The sequence below is a fragment of the Acinonyx jubatus genome, chromosome A3 (genome assembly GCF_027475565.1).
Source record: "Acinonyx jubatus isolate Ajub_Pintada_27869175 chromosome A3, VMU_Ajub_asm_v1.0, whole genome shotgun sequence".
Taxonomy (NCBI): Eukaryota; Metazoa; Chordata; class Mammalia; order Carnivora; family Felidae; genus Acinonyx; species Acinonyx jubatus.
The window spans coordinates 135,870,568-135,891,238 of NC_069388.1; the positions used below are offsets into that span (position 1 = coordinate 135,870,568).

The 20,671-nt window shown below is 49.0% G+C and overlaps 2 protein-coding genes across 5 annotated transcripts in view; one reads left to right on the top strand and one right to left on the bottom strand.

Annotated features, from left to right (window-relative positions):
• TRAPPC12 (trafficking protein particle complex subunit 12) overlaps positions 1–13,963 on the bottom strand; it is an 81,366-nt gene extending 67,403 nt beyond the window's left edge. For both annotated transcript variants that reach the window (XM_027077791.2, XM_053201302.1), the window contains exons 1-2: positions 13,804–13,963; positions 4,572–5,760 (exon numbers count right to left, since the gene is read on the bottom strand). In XM_027077791.2, the coding sequence (XP_026933592.1) occupies positions 4,572–5,756 (1,185 nt within the window). In that variant the 5' untranslated portion in view covers positions 5,757–5,760; positions 13,804–13,963. The remainder of the gene's footprint in view (positions 1–4,571; positions 5,761–13,803) is intronic.
• A 2,639-nt stretch (positions 13,964–16,602) lies between these two features.
• The window catches only part of EIPR1 (EARP complex and GARP complex interacting protein 1), a 120,349-nt gene continuing 116,280 nt past the window's right edge, over positions 16,603–20,671 (top strand). Inside the window, exon 1 of one of the 3 annotated variants that reach the window (XM_027077789.2) lies at positions 16,603–16,795. In XM_027077789.2, coding sequence (XP_026933590.1) covers positions 16,754–16,795 — 42 coding nt within the window. In that variant the 5' untranslated portion in view covers positions 16,603–16,753. The remainder of the gene's footprint in view (positions 16,796–20,671) is intronic. The other 2 variants (XM_027077788.2, XM_027077790.2) reach the window with 2 other exon arrangements.

The window sequence follows — 20,671 nt, forward strand, 5'->3', positions numbered from 1 at the left end:
AGTCCTGGGAAGGAGGGAGCCCTGTGCAGGAGGGAGTCCTGGGAAGGAGGGGGCCCTGGGAAGGAGGGAGTCCTGAGAAGGAGCCTGAGCCCACTGTGGAGCACTAAGCAGTATGTGCACAGGGTGACACTCTGGAAGATGGGGCAAGATGACAAGGGAGCCGAATGATTCTCAGAGCTCACGCAGGCCGAAGATGTCCAGGTCAGGCCAGCTGTTTGCGGCACTCTCGCTGAACACTGAGGCTTCGAGCAGATGTCAGAAAGGTCACCTAACAGTGGAAGCTACTCTAAACTCACCCTAAGAAGCTTAAAAACAAACCTGGAAAAGATCAACTAAATCTGCACATGACTTCCCTGCCTCCCAGGACAAAGCACACGTCTTTTTGCAGATGACAAAATACAGACTTTCAAAAACACTAAACCCACAATGTCTGTCCTCTAATCAAAAATTACCAAACATGTGACAAAACAGGCACGTGTGACCCAGAACCAAGAGAAAACAGAAATACAAACAGACCCTGAGATTACAGAGATGATGGAGAACCTTAAAACAGCTATTATAAATGTGCTTGAGAATCTAAAGTAAAACTTCAACATAGCAAATAAAGAAAACGACATTAAAAAAGAACCAAACGCAAATTCTGGAGAAAAAAAACTATGAAGACTCCGCTGAAAAGCATCAACTGCAAACTAAAAAGTACAGAAGAGAAGATATATGGACTTAAGAAAATAACAGCAGGAATTTCAACGTTAAGCAAAAAGAGAGAAAAGACTGAAAAGCAAAAAGAAATCCTTTGTGACCTCTTTGGCGATAGCAAATAATATGTGGAATCACAGTCCCAGAAGTGGAGAGGGGAGAGCGGAAAACTGAAGAACTATTTGAACAAGTAAGGACCAAAATATTCCCAAACTGGTGAAAACGACAAACCAACAAGGTCGAGTCCCAAGCAAGATAAACATAAAAGAAAACCATGTGAAGGCCTATCAGGGTCAAACAGCTGGAAACCAGGGATAAAATCTTAAACTCAACTGGAGGAGAACATGTACCTAGGTACAGAGGAGCAAAGATGAAAATTATAATAATGATTATTTATTCTTGAGAGAGAGAGAGAAGAGAGGGAGAGGATCTCAAGCAGGCTCTGAGCTGTCAGCACAGAGCCTAGTGTGGGGTTTGAACCCAAAAATCTTGAGGTCATGACCTGAGCCGAAGTGGAATGCTCAACTGACTGAGCCATCCAGATGCCCCAAAGATAAAAACTATCATAAACTTCACGTCCCTAGCACGTTGGAAGGGCATCTCTGAAGTGCTAAATGGGAAAAACATGTCAACCTTGAACTTTATACTGTAAACATACTGCACATCCAGAAAAAAAATAACCTTTAAAAATGAAAATGAAGATCACACAACTAAAGCTGAGAATATCTGTAGCTGGTAGTCCTGAGTAACAGGTACGTCTTTGGCTTCCAGGAGGTTCCTGACATGGAAGGGCGCGGAAGGGCGATTTCACGTAGACGGTGGGTTTCCCCGAAGGGACTCCTGTCAAATCCCACTGCGGGAAAGGGGCGGGGGAGGAGAGAACCGGGGACAGGAGAGGGGGTGGTGGAAGGATCCGGTCTCCAAGGGCGCGTCAGGTGTGCCAGGCAAACAATTCTCTACTTCCGTTCCTTACTCGTTCTGAACTACTTCCCCACAAACTTCCCATTTATTTCTTGAAGAACAGAGGCCATGGGGCCCCTGGGGGGCTCAGTTGGTTAAGCACCCGACTTCGGCTCAGGTCATGATTTCATGGTTTGTGGGTTTGAGCCCTGTGTTCGAGTACAGCCTGGAGCCTGCTTCGATTCTGTGTCTCCCTCTCTCTCTGCCCCTCCCTCACTCACACTCTGTGTCTCTCTCTCAAAAATAAACATTAAAAAAAACACACACACACAAAAAAAGAACAGAGGTCACAGACGACCACAATGACCTAAAAGAGCCTGTCCTCCTCCTGACATCAGTCTGGTGGGATGGTGTGACGTAAGCTCACCTTTAAGCCGCTAACTTATTAGCACAGACTGCCATGGATGTCACTTTGTAAAGAAACAAACTCAAAATCTTCTCAACTTTTACCCCACAGGAAGGCAATTTTTAATTAGGTACCAATAGGTGAGCAATTTGGAAAAACGTCAAACATTAGTGCTTTAGAAAGCTGATTGTGCATGAACAAGTCTGCGATAGTAACAGTGACGAAGGCGAAACTCAGTTACAGGTAAATCCGCGACATGGTTTTAAAAGCTTGGTGTGCACAGAAAGTTAACAGAAAAGCCAATCTTTCGTCTTCTGGCAAATACACCAGCCCGTCCATTCAAGGTTAACCGTACGGTTTTCCTTCTCTGTTTTGGGAATGAAAGTTTCTTTGAAGGGTGATATACAAGCGAACACACATCTAGCACATTTGTTACGTGGGAGGGTCAAAGGTATTTTGGGAACTGTTCTTCGTTCAAATTTCAACTCACCACGAGGTTCCCGAAACAGCCACTGTGAACTGCAAGACGTTACGGAGGGACTCTTGCAGGAAATAAAGGAAGAAACACTGCCTCCTGCTTGTCCCCCCGTGTTCTGCCCGAGCAGTGGGAGCTCCCAAGTCCTTGCTGACTTGTGGAACGTTCTGGGTATTTCACGGTTAGCAGCGTGGAATTGGGGAGGGAAGTCACAGAAGCTTTAAAGCGGGGGAGGACCTATGCCAGGGTCTCCTACGTGACTCAGTCCAGGTGCAACCAGCAGAGAGCTTCGGTGCTCGTGTTTCTTGACTCAAGAATGACTGACATTTTGGGCAGGACGACCGTCACGGTCTGACCCTAACCAGCCTGCCCCGTGTTCAGCGTTCGTGGCCCCATCCATGAAACAGCACACGCTCACCCCAGGCCTCTTGCCAACCGGGAGAGAATTACAATCAGTGGGAGAAGCAAACTGCAAACCACAGACTCTCTGGAGAGGAAGTGCCGGGAGGCCGGTCCCACCGAGGTCCCGGGAACCGAGCAGCAGAGCACAGAGACCCCAGGAAGGGGGCAGGGAGGAGACAAGAGGCGGAACGTGAAGGCCCCGCCGCGGGTACAGCGGATGCACGCGGGGCCAGGGAAGGACCGTGTGGAAACGTCAACCTAATCCCACGGGTCCCAGTGTCCCCTGGACTCAGAGCCCGTAAGTGGGATGCGTTAGAAAGATCCCGCAAAGGCAAGCGCATGTTCAGTAGCTCAGCCTGAGCGGGTGGAGGGGACGCCTCGAACACCGCCCCGTCGACAGCACGCGCGCGGCAAGTGTGGGTCTGGTGCGTGAACAGCCGTCAAGACCACCACGCGAAGTGTCCAAAGCCTGTGGGCTCGCGCTTCTCGGGCCCTAGAAAATAACTAAGGGCTCCACGTCCCCAGTGGGACATTCGTCCCGGGCTCAGCGGCTCACCAAGGTTTACCAACATATACCAACACGCACCGGGCTTTCCGACCCAGCCGGGTGTGTGCAGCGGGGCTGCGGGAGACCGCCGGTCCCGCCTCCAGTTCTGGGAGGACACACACGCGCAGGACACGCGGCTGCAGCCTGGCCGGGGCGGCGCCCCCGACGCACCGGGCCGCGCAACAGCTGACGACCCCCCTGCGATCTGCCCGATGTGCTGCAACCGCCAGCCAGCGACCTGACCGTACCAGTAGGTGTCATGTGCGTGTCGTGCGTGTAAACGTTTTTACCGTACTGCGCACGCTTCAGGCCATCTTGTACTCAGGCTTTCAAATTTAATAAGAATCTCATTAAAAATTCTGTTATCTCATCATTCCTATCTTATTTTATTTGTTTATTTTTCAAGTTTACTTATTTATTTAGGGAGAGTGCACACGCACACGTGCTTGGGAGTCTCTGCCTCGCTCCTTCCCTCCCTCTCTCTGCCCCTCCTCACTCACGCTCTCTCTCTCTCAAAATAAATAAACATGAAAAAAATAAGATCATGGAAAATGGAAATAATGTCATTGTCTTTGATTACTCGATTGAACTTTTCTATGTGACTGTTTATTCTCTAGGACGTTCAGACATTTTTGTGATTTTTTGTTTTGGGGGGGCCATCCATATTTTTCTTAATGAAATGTGTAAAACCTCTTTCTACATAAAGCACATTATTTGGTAAACAACAACAAAAAGGAATGGGGGCTTATTTGCTGAAGCTTAAATGTCACAAATAACGTGCTCACACAAGGCTCACAGCTATTTCTGAGAATTCTGATGTAACTATCTACCTTGTGGGCGTTCACTTCCAAGACTCTGATTAGTGCCTTAAACACATATTAGGGAAATCAACGGAGTTCCAAACTGACTAGACACATAACGCGGACTCTCAAAATGAGAACTTTAGGAATTGCTGGACAAGGCAGATTTTTCAGTCCTTGAAGGCGTTTTTACATGTGTGTATACACACATACACACACACACACACACGTGAATGGAGGGTGAGTGAGAAGCCGGGGAAAACAGAACGAGATGGAAAGGAGCCGGATGTGGACACAGGCGACCTATTTCACTGGGAAGTGCCCTGCGAGGCGGCCCGCACCTACCTGGATGTTGTCGAACTTGAGGCCCGGCATGGTGAGGCTCTCCTTGTCTACGAACACCGTGCTGTACTGTTGGGTTGCCACTGAAATCAAGATGTCCCGGGTCCCCTCCCCGGGGAGCCAGGCATCGCTCCTGCGGTCCATCTCGCTCATGCTCAGGGCAGTGGCAAAGGGGTCCTCGCTCCCTGCAAACACGGCCTGGATCTGGGAAAACGGTTTTGGAGACTGAGGAATTTCTAGGGAAGCCGTGGGAACGGCGGACTCTGACTTTTCAATCCCCGGGGAGAGACAGGGCGCAGCAGAACCGGGGGATCTCTGTCCCACCGGAGTGGAGAGCGAAGACCGTTTCTCGGGAACGGAAGAGCCCGCGTTGGGGTTACTGACGGAGATGAAAGTGGACGTGGTGAAGGAATCAAAGAAGTCCGAGGCCAAGGAACTAGAGTTGCTGGGGTCACCAAAGAATTTACTGAGGCTGGGGCTTGGCTGGACCGCCTGCGGAGGGGTCTTGGCCACCGCGTCGCTGGCACCGCCACAGCTCGGAGACTTCACCATCTGGGACTGGAAGCCGTCCCGCAGCAGCAGGGGCGGCTGGGAGCGGGCGAACGACTGGCTGAAAATGGTGCACACGGGCACGGGCTCCTCCTCACGAGGGGACTGCCTGCAAGGCGGGCTGTGCCCCGGCCCCTCCGGGCCCGGGTCCTCGGCACCCTCTTCTCCCAAGGCGGGAGCACCTTTTACTTCTTCGAGCTCTGGGTCGGGGGTCGCGTCAGAGCCGCCTTTAGATGCACGGTCTCCCCCGTCTCCGTTGCTTCCAGTGTCATTGCTCAGGGTGTCGACTGCTCCTTCACCCTCCAGACTTTCCGGTCTGGGATCAGCGTGATCGTCTGCAGGCTCCACGACATCCTGCAAACAGCCCAGCTCACCTGTGTCGTCCTCGCTATTGTTAGGAGAGTCAGAAATGAGGACACTCTCCATCATGTGCTCATTAAGCTTATCTACAAAATGATTAGAATCTTCCGATATAGTCTCGTTCTCTTCAGACCCAAACTCGTCTCCACCGAGGTCGATGGTCTCCTCGTGATAAAGGAGCTGGCCCTGTTCTCCCTGCGGAGTGGTGCTCCCGGCTCGCCCATCGGCCGGGAGAGATTCCTCGGCCATGCTCTGGCTGGCACCGTTAGCGTTCTCCATGGTCCTGAAGCCAAGACAGAAATGAACCAACCTCATCAGCTTTCCACCTCCGTCATTACTGAGCTGACTGAAACTTATAGACAAATGGTGGCCACATGACATCATACATTTGCCCAAACCACAGAAGGCACACCGCCAACGGTGAACCCTAAGGTAAACCGTGGACTCTGGAGGATAATGATGTGTCCGTCCAGGTGCACCGCATGTAACTGTGGGGGAGACACAGGGCACACGGGAAACCTCTGAACCCCCAGCTCAATTTAGCAGCAAACCTCCAGCTGCTCCAAGAAATTAAGTCTATTAGAAAATCTTTGTCAGTTACATATTCGAAAGACTCCATTTCTCCAGCCATCTATCAACTGACTGATTGATCATGGTAAAAGACACACCCCATCTATATTACTTACCGTCTTAACCATTTTTGAGTTTACAACTAAGTGGTGTCACGTGCATTCAGTGTGCAACCACCACCACCGTCCATCCCCAGAACTCTTGTCATCTTGCAAACTGAAACAATGTTCCCATTAGGCACCACCTCCCAGGGCCCTCCTTCCCCACCCCCGCTACCAGCTCGGATAACCGCCTTCTACTTCATGACTCCCTGGACTTCATTACTCTACGTATTTCACTTAAGTGGGACGCCATGGTACTTGTCCTTTTGTGACTGGCTTATTTCACACAGTGTAACGTCCGCAAGGTTCACCCAGGTGGTCGTATGTCAGAATTCCCTGATTATTTAAGGCTGAACAATACCCCACTGTGTCTACACATTTTTTAATCCACTCATCCACTGATGAACACTTGGGTCACTTCCACACTCTGGCTACTGTGACTGCTGGTAGGAACATGTGTGTACAAACATCTCGGGGTCCCCGCTTTCAATTCTTTTGGGTATACACCCAGGAGCAGGATTGCTGAATCTTACGACAATTCTATTTTTAACTGTTGTTTGAACAGTCAACAAAGCGTTTTCCATAGTGGTTGCATTCTGTGAGACCGTGCATAAGGATTTCGATTTCTCAGCGTCCTTGACAACACCTGCTATTTTCTGACACTGGCCATCCTAATGGGGTGAGGTCTCCAGCTCTTTAAACCCTAAGTGTTCTTTAAGATTCAGTTGAAGACGTCCTCTTCCAACCTGTAATAATCTCTCCACATCCTCCCTGAGGCACGCTGACTGCTAGAGCTGATGGCAGCAAACTGGACCAGTTACTAGCACACACCGGGCCCTCGGCACCGATCTAAGATTTGTGCATGTACATTCTTCCTGGATTCAGAACCACCCTGAGACCTACTCCATCGGGCAGATGAGGAGGCTGGCGCTTGCAGAGCTCATGCAGCTTGCTCAACGCTGTGCCGCTAGTAAGTTGAGAAACCAGGGCCAGTCGCAGCTGAAATGCTGTGTGGACACGGGATGGCAGAGGCCACAAAATGAAACGAAGAGTTTAACGTCTAAAGAAAATGCCTCCTTTTCTTAAAGGACTTTTTGAGCAAACGTTACCGTATATAGTTCTATTCTCATAGGGAACAAATCCCAGTTAAGAAAGATGAGGGGTTTTCTAGGACAAAATAAAATGCCTTCTTGGTCTTCACAAAGCATGGTCTTTAGATGAGATGAATTTTTTTTTTTAATTATTTAAAAAAAAATTTTTTTTAACGTTTATTTATTTTTGGGACAGAGAGAGACAGAGCATGAACGGGGGAGGGGCAGAGAGAGAGGGAGACACAGAATCGGAAGCAGGCTCCAGGCTCCGAGCCATCAGCCCAGAGCCCGACGCGGGGCCCGAACTCAGGAACCGTGAGATCGTGACGTGAGCCGAAGTCGGACGCTCAACCGACTGAGCCACCCAGGCGCCCCAAGATGAGATGACTTTTTGCCAACACTTTGACACTGCCCCAAATCAGCAGCCCTTCTTTGTTAAAGCCTGGCCACCCTGAGATCTACACACAAGGGCATTTTACTTTTTAAAATTTTCTTAACATTTATTTATTTTTGAGAGAGAGAGACAGAGCATGAGCTGGGCAGGGTCAGCGAGAGAGGGAGGCACAGAATCGGAAGCAGGCTCCAGGCTCTGAGCTGTCAGCACAGAGGCTCACATGGGGCTTGAACCCACGAACCATGAGATCATGACCTGAGCCAAAGTAGAATGTTAACCAAGTGAGCCAGGTGCCCCCAAACAAGAGCATTTTAAAGCAGATAATCAAAGTTGAGCACTTTGGAGAAGTGTCTTGTCCAGCATTGTCAGTTACTGATGCCCTATTTATTACACATCTCTCCGATCATTCGCTAAAAACGAGTCAAAAACACAACGGACAAGGAACAAAAGCCTTGCTCTGGTAATGTTTCACAGCAAGGCGGACTGGAGGCTGCCTGGGGAACATGAAGAGCGGACGTGCCGTCACGTGCAGGACGGGAACAAACACGACTTCCTCTCGCCTCTGCAGAAGCTGAACGAGATGCTGTCGTGCCCTCACATGCAGAAGGGGACACTGAGCATCAGAGCCGTGGCAGGACTCATCTAAAACCACTGGTAGTGGGCGTCCGGCTGGCTCAAGTGATACAGCACACGACTCTGATCTCAGGGTTGTGAGTTCGAGCCCCACCGTGGGTGTAGAGGGTACTTAAAAATGCAATCACTGGTTGTAGGTGACCCTGCCAGGAGAGTCTGGCCCTTCCTGCCTAACTTCGTGAGGACCTAGGGCCCCGGCCCCTAGTGCCGCGCCTGGTACGGAGATGCTGTGACCGCAGCTGGTGCCAGCACCGAGCCTGTCTCAGAACAAAACGGCTCAGACGGGAACTCCGGAAATCACAACACGACACTAATGGTTAACTGTAGAATAACGTAGGGTATGAGAAAAGGTCTGATGCGTGTAATTACAGGGAAAGGTAAAGAATATCGGAACTGGCAAAATCGCAGCGGTTTCTTCACACGCAGGAAGAGTGGAGAACGTTCTACTCTTAAAATACACAGAAATAACTGCCAGTCAAGGTTAATCTGTATGTATTAGATCAAGACGGACTAACTAGGGTCCCGAAGGAAAGACTGTCCACAGGTAACAGAGTTACTTCCCACAAGGCACAGGATAAGAGAAGGCTAATTACTAGGCGAGACCCATTCGCCTGCTGGATACTTACAGCAAGGAATAGCACTTCAGCAGTAAAGAAACACAGACTGAAACTATGATCTAAAAAAAGGTTATAAAGAGGTGGATTTTTAGAAATGCCAGTTCTTAGGGAATTTGGGGGGGAACTTATTTTTGATAGTGGGAATGTAACTTTTCCGCAGAACAGCTAGACAAAGGATACAACGCTCTGACACAGCAACTGGGTTTGCCAATTTACCTGAGATGTTTTTATTTTCGTTTACTTATACTTCCAAAGAATTTTTTATTTTTTTATCTTTTAATGTTTATTTATTTTTGAGAGTCTGAGACAGACAGAGCACCAGTGGGGTAGGGGTAGAGACAGAGGGAGACATAGAACCCAAAGCTGTCAGCTCACTGCCCGATGCGGGACTCGAACTCGTGAACCACGAGACCACGACCTGAGTCAAAGCTGGACACTTAACGGACTGAGCCACCCAGGCGCCCCATATCGAAAATGTTTTTAAAGAAATAATATTCTCAGCGGAGCACCTGGGTGTCTCAGTTGGTTGAGCATCTGACTTCGGCTCAGGTCATCATCTTGCATTCGTGAGTTCAAGCCCCATGTCGGGCTCTGTGCTGACAGCTCGGGGCCTGGAGCCTGCTTCGGATTCTGTGTCTCCCTCTCTCTCTGCTCCTCCCCTGCTCACACTCTGTCTGTCAAAAATTATAAAGATTAAAAAAAATTAAAAAAAAAAAGAAATAATATTCTCAAAAGAAGAAAGCTAAGTTAAAAAGCAACATTCAAATCAGTGCTTGTTTGTAACTATGTTTTGATTCTGTTCAGAAACCTCGCTTCTTATCCAATCTAATTTAGAAAATCAATGTTTCCTAGTGAAAAGGTTTACAAAGACGCTGCCCAGTCCAGAGCAAAAACTGTATTGTTAATCCTCATTTCTGAATAGAAACTATGTATTTATAAAAAACCACTGCCAATGGGCTGCCTGCAATGCCCTGCAGACCAGGAACCAGTACTCATGGTGTGCTCCCGTGTCAGACAGCAGGGTAACTCAGACCACTATGCTCTTGGGAACCTGGCCCTAGGCAACCACAGAGAGAAAACGAAGTAACTCACGCACGCACTTGAGCAAGCAGCACTATGGCATGGGGTGGAGGGGGGATTCCACACAGAAAAGGATAGCCTGTGAGCCTCCCGAGTTTTCTTATGTCTCTCAGCTGGAGACCTTACAAGGTTCTTTCCTTGTTATTTCCCCCTTCTCTTCTAAAGGTACGTTTCCTGTAAATAACTTCCAACAAACTTTGAGTGGATATAAATCATTTATAACATGTGGCTGAGACAATACACTCTAACATTTACCCCTCTCCCGTTTAGGGGTAATATTCTGAAATTTGTCACACTCTTGTTTTTCATTTCCTACATGTTTACTTCCTCAAACAACATTTTGCTTAGTTTTTTTTTTTTTCGTTTTTGACTTAATTTCCCCTCTCTACTTCTAACCTGAGATTCAACCTCAAAAGTAGTGCGAAGCTGGAATTAATTCGTCTGTGCTGTTGACGATGCTGCTGTGTGACGGCACCACATGCGATCTGTTCCAGTGCTGACGGGTTTCTGATACTATAGACAGTGCCGTTGTGAACGTTCTCATACACGTCACCTGGTGCACACAAGCAAATTTCCTCACGTTGTTAAACGTTACGTGTGGGGCGCCTGGGCGGATTAGTTGTTTGAGCGTCTGGCTCCTGGTATCAGCTCGGGTCACGATCCCAGGGTCGTGGGGTGGAGCCCCGCGTGGGGCTCTGTGCTGAGCTCTGTGGAGTCTGCTTAAGATTCTTTTTCCCTCTCCCCTGCTTACACACTCTCTCTCTAAAATAAAATAAATACACGTTATGTGTACGTTGGGTCATAGAGAATACATGTCTTCTTCCTTACTAGAAAATGCCAAACTGCCTTCCCGAGTGTTTGTACCAGTTTACATGAGTAGTTAGCAGTGTGAAAGTATTCTTGCGCAACACATTCCCCTACACTGGGTACTGTCAGATTTCTTAATTAATACGGAGAATAGATAAAAATTCCCGGAACTCAATCAGACAATAAACAACCCAACAGAAAAACAGGCCAAAGATTTGAACAGGCTGAAAAGGATACACATTTCACAAGCACATATCCTGTAACTCCACAGCCACACATCTTTACTTTTCCAGGATGCTTCCACTTTGTGCATATGGTTACTGTAAAGTTAACTACCTTGTTTTTTGTTTTCAGGAACAGAATTTAGTGATTCATCATTCACATAGAACACCCAGTGTTCAACAGGACAAGTGCCCTCCTTAATCCCCATCACCCATCTAGCCCATCCCCCCCCACACCTCCCTCTACGAACCCTCATTTTGTTCTCTATCGCTAAGCGTCTCTTACGGTTCCTTTCCCTCTTTCTGTCTGTCTCCCCCTCTCCCTGTATGTTCACCTGCTTTGTTTCTTACATTCCATTAAGTACCTCTTTTCATTCTCAAGAGTCCCGGTGAGGACAGTAAGAGGTCCCACGACCTATGCATCACAGAGGGACTCCTGCACGTGGTACCATAAGCTAGGACTGTGAATGCTTATAAACAGCAAATCCAAACAAAGTACCGGCCACTTTCCAAAGATCAACAAAAAACAAAAAACAAAAAACAAAACACTGGACACAAGCACTGCTCATAGGCACAATAAACAGCATACTGAAAATGGAACATTAAATGTAAAATGAATGGGCCATGCTAGAAAATAAGCAGTATGATTTTCTATATAAAATTCAAAAACATGTAAATTAAACAATACATTGTTTTAGGAATACAAGTGCAAAAGCAAGGTGATGCTAATACTCAATTCATCTGGAGAGGGAGCTGGGGGTGGTGCCAAGGGAAGGTTATATCAGGGAGGGACACGTGAGAAAGCCATTGACGACTGTCCATTTCTTATGCTTGTGGGCAGAAGACTGGGCCAGGTGTGCACTTGATCTCTGTGTATCTTCATGAATGTTACGTGGGGTCTTCATATTGCATAGTTAAAAAACGGGAAAGCACAGGTATGTTTTTGATTTGTGTGTACTATAATTACTCCTATTATTGACTCAATAATTTTTATTAAACCATAGACATTTCAGCTTATGTGAGCATCAACATGGTAGCAACTGAAGTAGACTTTTTGTTCAGGTGAGTGCTTTGCACCAGGCCCTTAATTAATGCCTTAAGATTTTTTTTTTTTTTAAGTACTAACTCCAAGTGATTATTGGAGAACTGAAAAGTTTCATTAAGAACAACGAAAACTACAATAGGGCAGGTCCCCTTTGTGGACATGATGTTGGAATTATAAGTCTTTTACCAGATTGCAATAGTGTAAACCCTATTTCCGTGAAAATATATGTCATATAGTGGAAATCTAATTAGCATAGACTTACAAAAACCCCCATGTAAAGAACACCCACAATAGATGAAACATTTTACATTTATTATCTTATTTTTTGAAATGTTTATTTATTTTGAGAAAGAGAGCAAGCAGGGGAGGGGCAGAAAGAGGGACAGACAGAGAATCCCAAGCAGGCTCCACACTCGGCTCAGAGCCCAACTCGGGGCTCGACCCCACAACCCCGGGATCATGACCTGAGTGGAAGTCAAGAGTCAGACGCTTATCTGACTGAGCCACCCACATGACATGCCCCAACATGTCTTGTCCTATTTAATCCTCAGGACCAACTTATAAAGGACTACTACGTCCATTACGCAGCAGAGAAAACCAAGTGATCTGGCCAAAGTCACACTGACAATATTTGGTGCTGCAGGATTTCAACACAGGTTTTCCGCCTTTGCTCTCCCTGCGAGGTTGCTGGGACAGATCATGATCCAGAGCAGCAGGGGGAGTCAGGAAGAGCACTGGACGCAAGCTGTTAAGAACCGCTGGAGTCCCAGCTTCCCTGCTAAGTGACTTTTGAGGAGTAACTTTGTCTTAGTCCTGGTTTCTTAGAGCACACTGGGGTAACGAGGAATAACCAGTGACTGGTGCACAGGCACTTTTACACCGTAAGGAGCTACGTATACACAAGCACGGTAACTGTGATTTTAATGATGAAGCACAGCGGTAACAGGGGCTCTTGGACTGGTGAAGATCCTGTTAGCAACCACAGAACGTGAGGACGGGGTGAGACACGTCACCGCTAAAGTATCCTATTTGCACTCTCCTCTGCCTCTCCCACCCCACCACAGTGGGCCGGGCGCCTGGTCTGTCACTGGGTACCATGTCCTGAATTCACGAAAAGAAGCCAGGAGTAAAGCATCTGGATAGAAGGACACCTTATCTTCCAACCACCATAAAAAGGTAGAAACCGTAGGTCCAAGTGTTAAACTTTTGTGTCCAAGCTTGAGGAAAACCGACACGTTTTAGAAGCTATCTTTGAGCCTTGTGTTTCTTTTACAACAAAGGCTGTCAGTCTTCACGGTGTACAACACTATCGGTCGGTCCCGTCCCGAAGGCTGCTTTGGGAGGGATCAGGATGTGTAATAATAGGCAACATTCACCCTGGCGTCTGTGCTTTCGCACAAACCGCCGCATTTTACCCGCACGATACCGAGTTTGGGTGGGCAGGTCATGTCCGTACACAGAAGAGCCGACCCACAAGAAGACAGATTAAGGGGCTTGCTCAGGGCCGAGCTGCTGAGTGCCACAGCTGGGACCTGCAGGAGACCTCCAAGGAGGAGACCTCGGGGAGCACACCCCCCCCCCCAAGAGTCCCTTAGGAGGAGTCCCCGGAGAGGAGCTCCCCAACGGGGAGAACACAGAAGAGACCCCCCCCCCTCTGCGGGAAGACCGGCCAGGGGACAAGCCAGCGAGGGGCTGAGGTCAGGACCGGCGGGGCTGCGGTTAGGGACGACCCGACTCCCTCCCCACAGCCCGGGCCCTGAGTCTCACCTGCCACCCGCCCACTGGGGTTGGAGAGGCGGTCACGGTCGGCCGCGACCAGAGTCCGGAGAGAAGGTGGATGAATACCGGAAGGAGGGACTCGACCCGGCACCTTCTCCGGCTTCTGCGCCTGCGCGCGCTGGACGGTCGGTCTGATTCCGCGCATGCCCAGTGCAGGAGCCGGCTGCTTCGCGCGCTTCCGGTTCGTGCTGCGGTGGGCGGAGCGTGCGCACCAAGGTGATGCGAAGGGGCGGGGGAATGGGCGGGGATGCTTGACCACAACCCTCGGGATAGGGAGGAAACTAAGCCTGATCCTCAGGTTACAGGGAAACCTGGGCCAGAGAGGGTAGGTGGAAGAGAGAGGATTAGGCCCTTTCTTTTTTATTTCTGGTCAAAGCACCCAAGAAATACTTATTTTTACAGACTTTTCTTTGTGCTTATCGGTATTTTCTACTTTTTCAGCTGTGCATTTGTACTTGTGTAATAATAACGTTAACCGTAAAGCTGGTAGGAATAATACCAGTAGTAGGTAAATAGATTTAATCCAGCAATATAAAGACTCTGCGTTCTCTTAGCTCCACAACTTAATCTCAGGCAATCGGAGACGATGAATACGATGCTCAGACCTGTGGGTCTGCTTCCTTGATTTTTACTGTAATCACTGAGGACTCCTCATCCATCCAACAGCTATCCATCAAAATTTAACCATGCCTGCCAGGGCGTGAGGCGCTGGCATACAACCGAGCAAAGCCGTTTTTGTCTTCCTTTCATAACTGATTAATTTTTTTAGTTTTGACAAATAAAAACAGTATGTATTTAAGGTGTGCAATGTGATGTCATGACACATGTATACATTGTGAAATGAGTACCACAATTAAGCAAATTAGCGTGTCCACCATACTTACCTTTTTTATACATATGTGATGAAAACACTTGAGATCTACTCTTCGAAAGTTTCAAGTATAGGACACGTTATTATTAACTATAGACACCTGTACAGTAGGTCTCCACAACTTATTCACCATAATTGAAAACTTGTATCCCTTGATCGGTATCTCCCCATTCCTCTCACCCCCTTAGCCTCTGGTAAGCTCCATTCTTCTGCTACAATGATTATTTTTTTAATGTTTATTTTTTGAGGGGGGAGGGGCAGAGAGAGAGAGAGAAAGAGACCCAGAATCTGAAGCAGGCTCTAGGCTCTGACCTGTCAGCACAGCACCCAATGCCCAACGCAGGACTCCGACTCAGCCGCGAGATAGTCGCCTGAGATGAAGTTGGATGCTTGACCCACTGAGACACTCAGGTGCTCCTCTCCAACAATGTCATATACACATACACACACACACATTTGTTCACTTTTCACGTATATGTGTAATCATGCAGTATTTGTCTATGTTTGGCTTTTTTCACATAACAGAATGTCCTCCGGACTCATCCACGTTGTTGCAAATGACAGGATTTCCTTCTTTTCTTAAGGCTAAGTAATATTCCACTGTGTGTGTGTGTGGGGGGGGGGGGGAGGACGTGTGAATGCCACACTTGGTTTATCCATTCATCTGTCTGTTGACACTTAGGTTTTTCCACGTGTTGACTACTGTGATTAAGGCTGTTCTGGACATAAGGTGCAGATATTTCTTTGATATAGTGGTTTTATTTCCTTTGACTCCCAGAAGGGGGATTACTGGAACATATGTACTTCCATTTTTAAGTTTTTGAGAAAACTCCAACCTGTTTTCCACAGTGGCTGTATCCATTTACATGCCCACCAACAGGTATAAGCCTTCCCCTTTCTCCACTGCCTGCCAACACGTGCTATTTTTTGACTTTCTGCTACCAGGAATCCTTACACGTGTGAAGTGACATCTCATTTGTCAAGAAGATTAAGAGTAGAGAGAAAAAAAATCAGTTGTAGAAGCGCGTGGTCTTCTAAACCAGTGGAATTCAGCTTAGTGAAAGGGGTTCTGCTATGGCACTTTGGGACTCCATGCAGTTTCATTTGTGACTGCCAAGGGAGGTGCCTTGGAAGTGCTAAGTCCTCCATGCTTGGAGATGCCCAGGGAACCCAAGGTCTCCCAGCAGGCTCCCATTTAGAGTCAAATGCAGGTCAGACCCTGCCAGAGGTGTGGCGCCAGGCATCACTCAGCGGCACTGGTAGTACATCCTCCCCCCGCCCCTCCCCCCAGTGCGGACACTGCGGCATGCCTGCCGCCTGGAGGAGCGTGGCTCCTGACCTTGAGCACCCTGGGCAGAGCCTAGGTGAGTCAGACCGGGCACACATCCTAGCATCCCACTTTACGACCTCCATGTCCTCAACCGTTGGTCAATTTTGCAGCCTCTCATCTCTAAAATGCAAGTATGACACCCTAGTCGCAGGGTTAGAGAGAAGAACCTTAAGCCGGCTTCTGTAAAGCATCAGTCCCCGCGCCGGGCAAAGTACTAACGGTGATAAAGGGCAGCGCCACAGCTCCACGTGAGCGGTTCTCTGTGGGCTACGGAGCGCGGAGGGCTCCCAGCATGGGACGTCTCAATGCCCCAAAACTACGGGCTGGGGGCGGAGTGACGACCCCGCGAGGCCCTGGAGCCCGCCCACGCCCCTCCGCCACCTCCGGTTCCCCTCCGCCGGGACCCTCCCCCACCGCTCTACCCGCCCGGCTCTCGACCCCACTGGCTCTAGTCCCCGCTCCTCCCCGCCGGGTCCGCCTCCCGAGGTCAGGAGGGTTGAGAACCCGGATGGAATCAAATGAGCATGCGCACGAGCCCGGTGCCGCTGCCATTGGCCGCCGGCGAGGAGCGTACTGATGACGCATCAGGAAAACACAGGAAGTGTGGCCTACGGGAGCCGAGTTAGGCCCCAAAGGCTCCCGGTTCGGTGCCGCCTGGGCGGGAGGGAATGAATGGGCGCTGAGTTGGGGGCGCCTCCGCTCTGGGGACAGGCGTTAAGCGTGTGAGCGGCCGCAGCATGGAGGACGACGCGCCGGTGATCTACGGGCTGGAGTTCCAGGTGAGTCCCAGCAAGGCCCCCGGCGCCGCGCGTTTGTAGAGCGAGGCCCTCCTGCACCCCCAGCTCCCCCTGTCCCGCTGAGGACCCGGAGGCTTCGGGGAGCTCCTTTACAGGACTTGTTTATCCAGGAAGGCCCTGGGGCCTGCGTGACGCAGGGTGGACGCGGCCCACGACCCCCGGGGAACACCCCGCCGCCCCTCTCCCGGCAGCCCTTGGACGTTGTTTGGGGCCTGATTGCCACCGCTCTCTGCAGGCTGGCTCCTTGTGTGCAATTTCCTCCCGCCTTGGAGCTCCCAGAGGCTGGCGCCGTATCTGTGATTTGGGGGTGGTGGCGGTGAGGGGGTCGTTTAATTTGGACACAGTGTTAAATTTACCTAAGAGTTGCAAAGATAAACGGAAAGTTCTGTTGCACCCTTCGCCCAGCTTCTCCTAATGTTGAGGACTGCAAGACCATGGCACATTGATCAAAGCGTAGAAATCAGCACTGGTATAATCCTATGAACTGAACCACAGACTCTTCGGATCTCACCTCTTTCCCACTAATGTCCTATTTTGCCTCATCCTGTACTCCAGTGCCTGTTCACCGTGATCATCACGTAGTAGGTGCTCAGTAAATGTCTGAAGTGCGTGAGCCCCCACAGTGTAAGTGGTGAAGCAGGAATGCATGTGCGGTTTGGCAGGACCGATAGGAAGTCTGTAGGGATGGAGTGGAGGAGTGAGGGGGTATTGGAGCTGGAAGGACAGGTAGGTCGCATTGTGTAGGACCTGGTAGAGCCTTGTGTTGGTTTTCATCTCTTCTGATGGCTTTTGAGAACCTGCTTAAGGCACTTAGGGACACATACCAAGAAAACAAACAAAAACAACCTTTGTTCATTGCCCTAGGAAGGATCTGATACATAATTGTGCGCCCCAAATGTGTGTTAAAATAGAAATGATCTTTGCTTTCAAGAAGCTTACAGTGAGAGAAGTGGCACTGTTAGTTGCGCAAAGCCTGCCCACCCCCTAAACTCCTGAAGTGTAGATCCTGGCTCCAGCACTTACTAGCTGTGCAGCCTTGGGCCTCAGTTTCCTTGCCAAGAAAATGGGAAAATGAGCCTCGATCCCCTGTGGCTGTTATGACATTAAATGAGTTGATACATTTAATTCAAAACCTTAGAACGGTGCCTGGCATTTGGTAAGCATTCAATAAGTGTGTAATTATTGTAGTGAGACAAAATTCTTACAGATAAACCCATACAAGGCAGTTTCAAAGTGTCCTGTGAGGAATGGGCAGTTTACAGGGTTTGACAGCGGGCTCCGTCACCCAAGACTGTGCCTTAACTACCAGCTTTTGAATGTGGTCACCGTGTGCTGGGCACCCTGCTGAAGACTGTGTATGTATTTCTAATCCCTCAGTCGTCCTTGTAGGTGTTTTTCTTCCTGTGGGCCAAGGCAACCTAGCCAGTAACTGATAGATTTAGGACTCTAACCTAGGTAGGCTTTAAACCCAAGCCAACTTTAAAGCCCCTAACTACAAAGTTACACGGCTTTCTCCTGGAACCAGTTCATGTGTGGGCACATGCAAAGGGTACGTACAGGGAGATCTAAGTTTCTCTGACCATGTGCTACCTCAAGTGCACGTCTTCTGCCGGTGTACCTTGTAACTTTTGATCTCCTTAAGAAATCTCCTAAGTAACCCAGAGGTTTTGATCTTCCGTGTTGGATCTTTGAGATAACAAACGTTATTTCCTGGGGTTTGACCTGTATTTTCCTGGGATTAATATCAAGGAGTGGATCCTTGCCCTGGGTATCGAATATTTTGTCTGATTTTCTCCTTCATCTTAAAAGAAGTAGCACATTTTTGTGCCGCTTTACTCTGGACAGCTTGTGGGTCGTGACATTCTGGAATTCGAAGAACCATTATTATAGTTAAAGGGTAAGTACCGAAAGTGACAGTGGAGGGTTGGTTGTCAGTGACATTCGCATCACTGTGGAGAGCAGTTTACCCTAGAAGATGGGGATTTGGTCACTGACCATTGATTGAAAGTAACGAGGCTTGAGGGCCATACAGGGGTTGTTAAAATAAAAATGCTGAGCACATCAGTGTTTACAGAACATTTTCGTATCCTGTGATCAGCATCTTTTAGCTTATAGGAAGGGACTTTTGACTTGTGTTTATTTTTTTATTTTTTATTTTTTTTAAATTTTTTTAACGTTTATTTATTTTTGAGACAGAGCATGAACGGGGGAGGGTCAGAGAGAGGGAGACACAGAATCCGAAACAGGCTCCAGGCTCCGAGCTGTCATCACAGAGCCCGCCGCGGGGCTCGAACTCACGGACCGTGAGATTGTGACCTGAGCCGAAGTCGGCCGCTCAACCGACTGAGCCACCCAGGCGCCCCGACTTGTGTTTATTTTTGTGTATTTAAAGTTAAAAAAATTCCAAGTAGCGTTCACAAGTCTTTCAAGAAGTCAAATTGCTGAAAAGCTGATTAAGATCTGCGGGCCCTAAACACACCCATCCCATGTGATCTGATTCCCTGAGAACAACCACATCCAACTGAAAACTTTCTTCTCATCTTTACCTATCTGCTTTTACCTCTTGGACACCATGTAGTGACTGGAGGTCGCCACTAAGGGCTTTGAGTTTTTTCTGTGCTCTCCCCTGTGTTTCTTTAGACTCCTGCTACAGTGGTATCATAACTTCTTGCCAAATCCTTATTTAGGGTCTTCGTTTTTCTAGGTCTAGAAATATTTCTGGCTGCTGATTCAAGTAGGGTTCTAGGATTTCATTTTTTTTCTTGTATAGCTTTCCATTTTTCTGTTGCTGAGGAAACGCTTCCTTTTCCCCATTTGTCTCATTCCCCTTGCGTCTTGCTGGTGGGTGTTGACTCTCCGGCCGCAGCCTGCAGGTGACTTCCGGCAGGTTGACCGGCCAGGTTGCTGTCTGCTCTGTTGTCTGTTTTCCGGGACACCTGGGTCCCGGGGCCCGTCCCTCTCTGCCCCAGGCCCGTCCGCTTTCTCACAAAACCTCCAGCATGGCTTTCATCCTATGTGGGGGTTTGTGTTCGGTTTCATTTTTGGCGGACTTTTGTTGAGCGGGTGGTAGGTGCCAGACGTCTGACGGGCCGCTTAATTGTCACACCAGCCCTGGGCGCGGGGATTGTTCTTCCCGTTTTAAAATTGAGGACACTTTGGTTTTGAGCAGTGAAACCTCTTGTAATTGTTAGAGAAGTTGGTTTCAGCCTGGGTTCCTCCTGTTCAGCACCCTCTTTGCTCTTGGAGGCCTTTTTTGTTTGTTTAATATATATATGTACATATATATGTGTATATATATATATATATTTTTTTTTTTTTTTCCTGAGAGGGAGAGAGAGGGAGGGAGGGAGGGAGGGAGGGAGGGAGGGAGAGAGAGAGAGAGAGAGAGAGAGAGAGAGAGAGAGAGAGAGAGAGAATCCCAGGCAGGCTCCATGCTGTCAGCACAGAGCCCGACTCGGGGCTCAAACTCACAAACCGCAAGATCACGACCTGAGCAGAAATCAAGAGTCAGGTGCTTAACCGGCAGAGCCCCCCCCAGGCGCCCCGAGGCCTTTTATTCAGAACAAGACACCTCGGTTCCCCCGTGTCAGGCCCTCGGTTCGGACACCACTGCTGTCAGAGGCCAACGGTCAAGCGCAGACTTCCCCTTCCTCCCAATGGACAGCGGGGCTATTTCTTACTTCTCTTTCGCCCCCTAGCAGGTGCGTGGTTACCTATTTGCTAAGCCACTGAGTCAATCAAGGTGATGGGCAGGTGGGAGCGAGGCCGTGTCCACAGTGCCTGCGAACTGCTTGTGACCCAAGGCCGCTGCCTGTGTCCAGGCCACACCGTGTAGAGCCACGCGTAGGTCTGGTGATG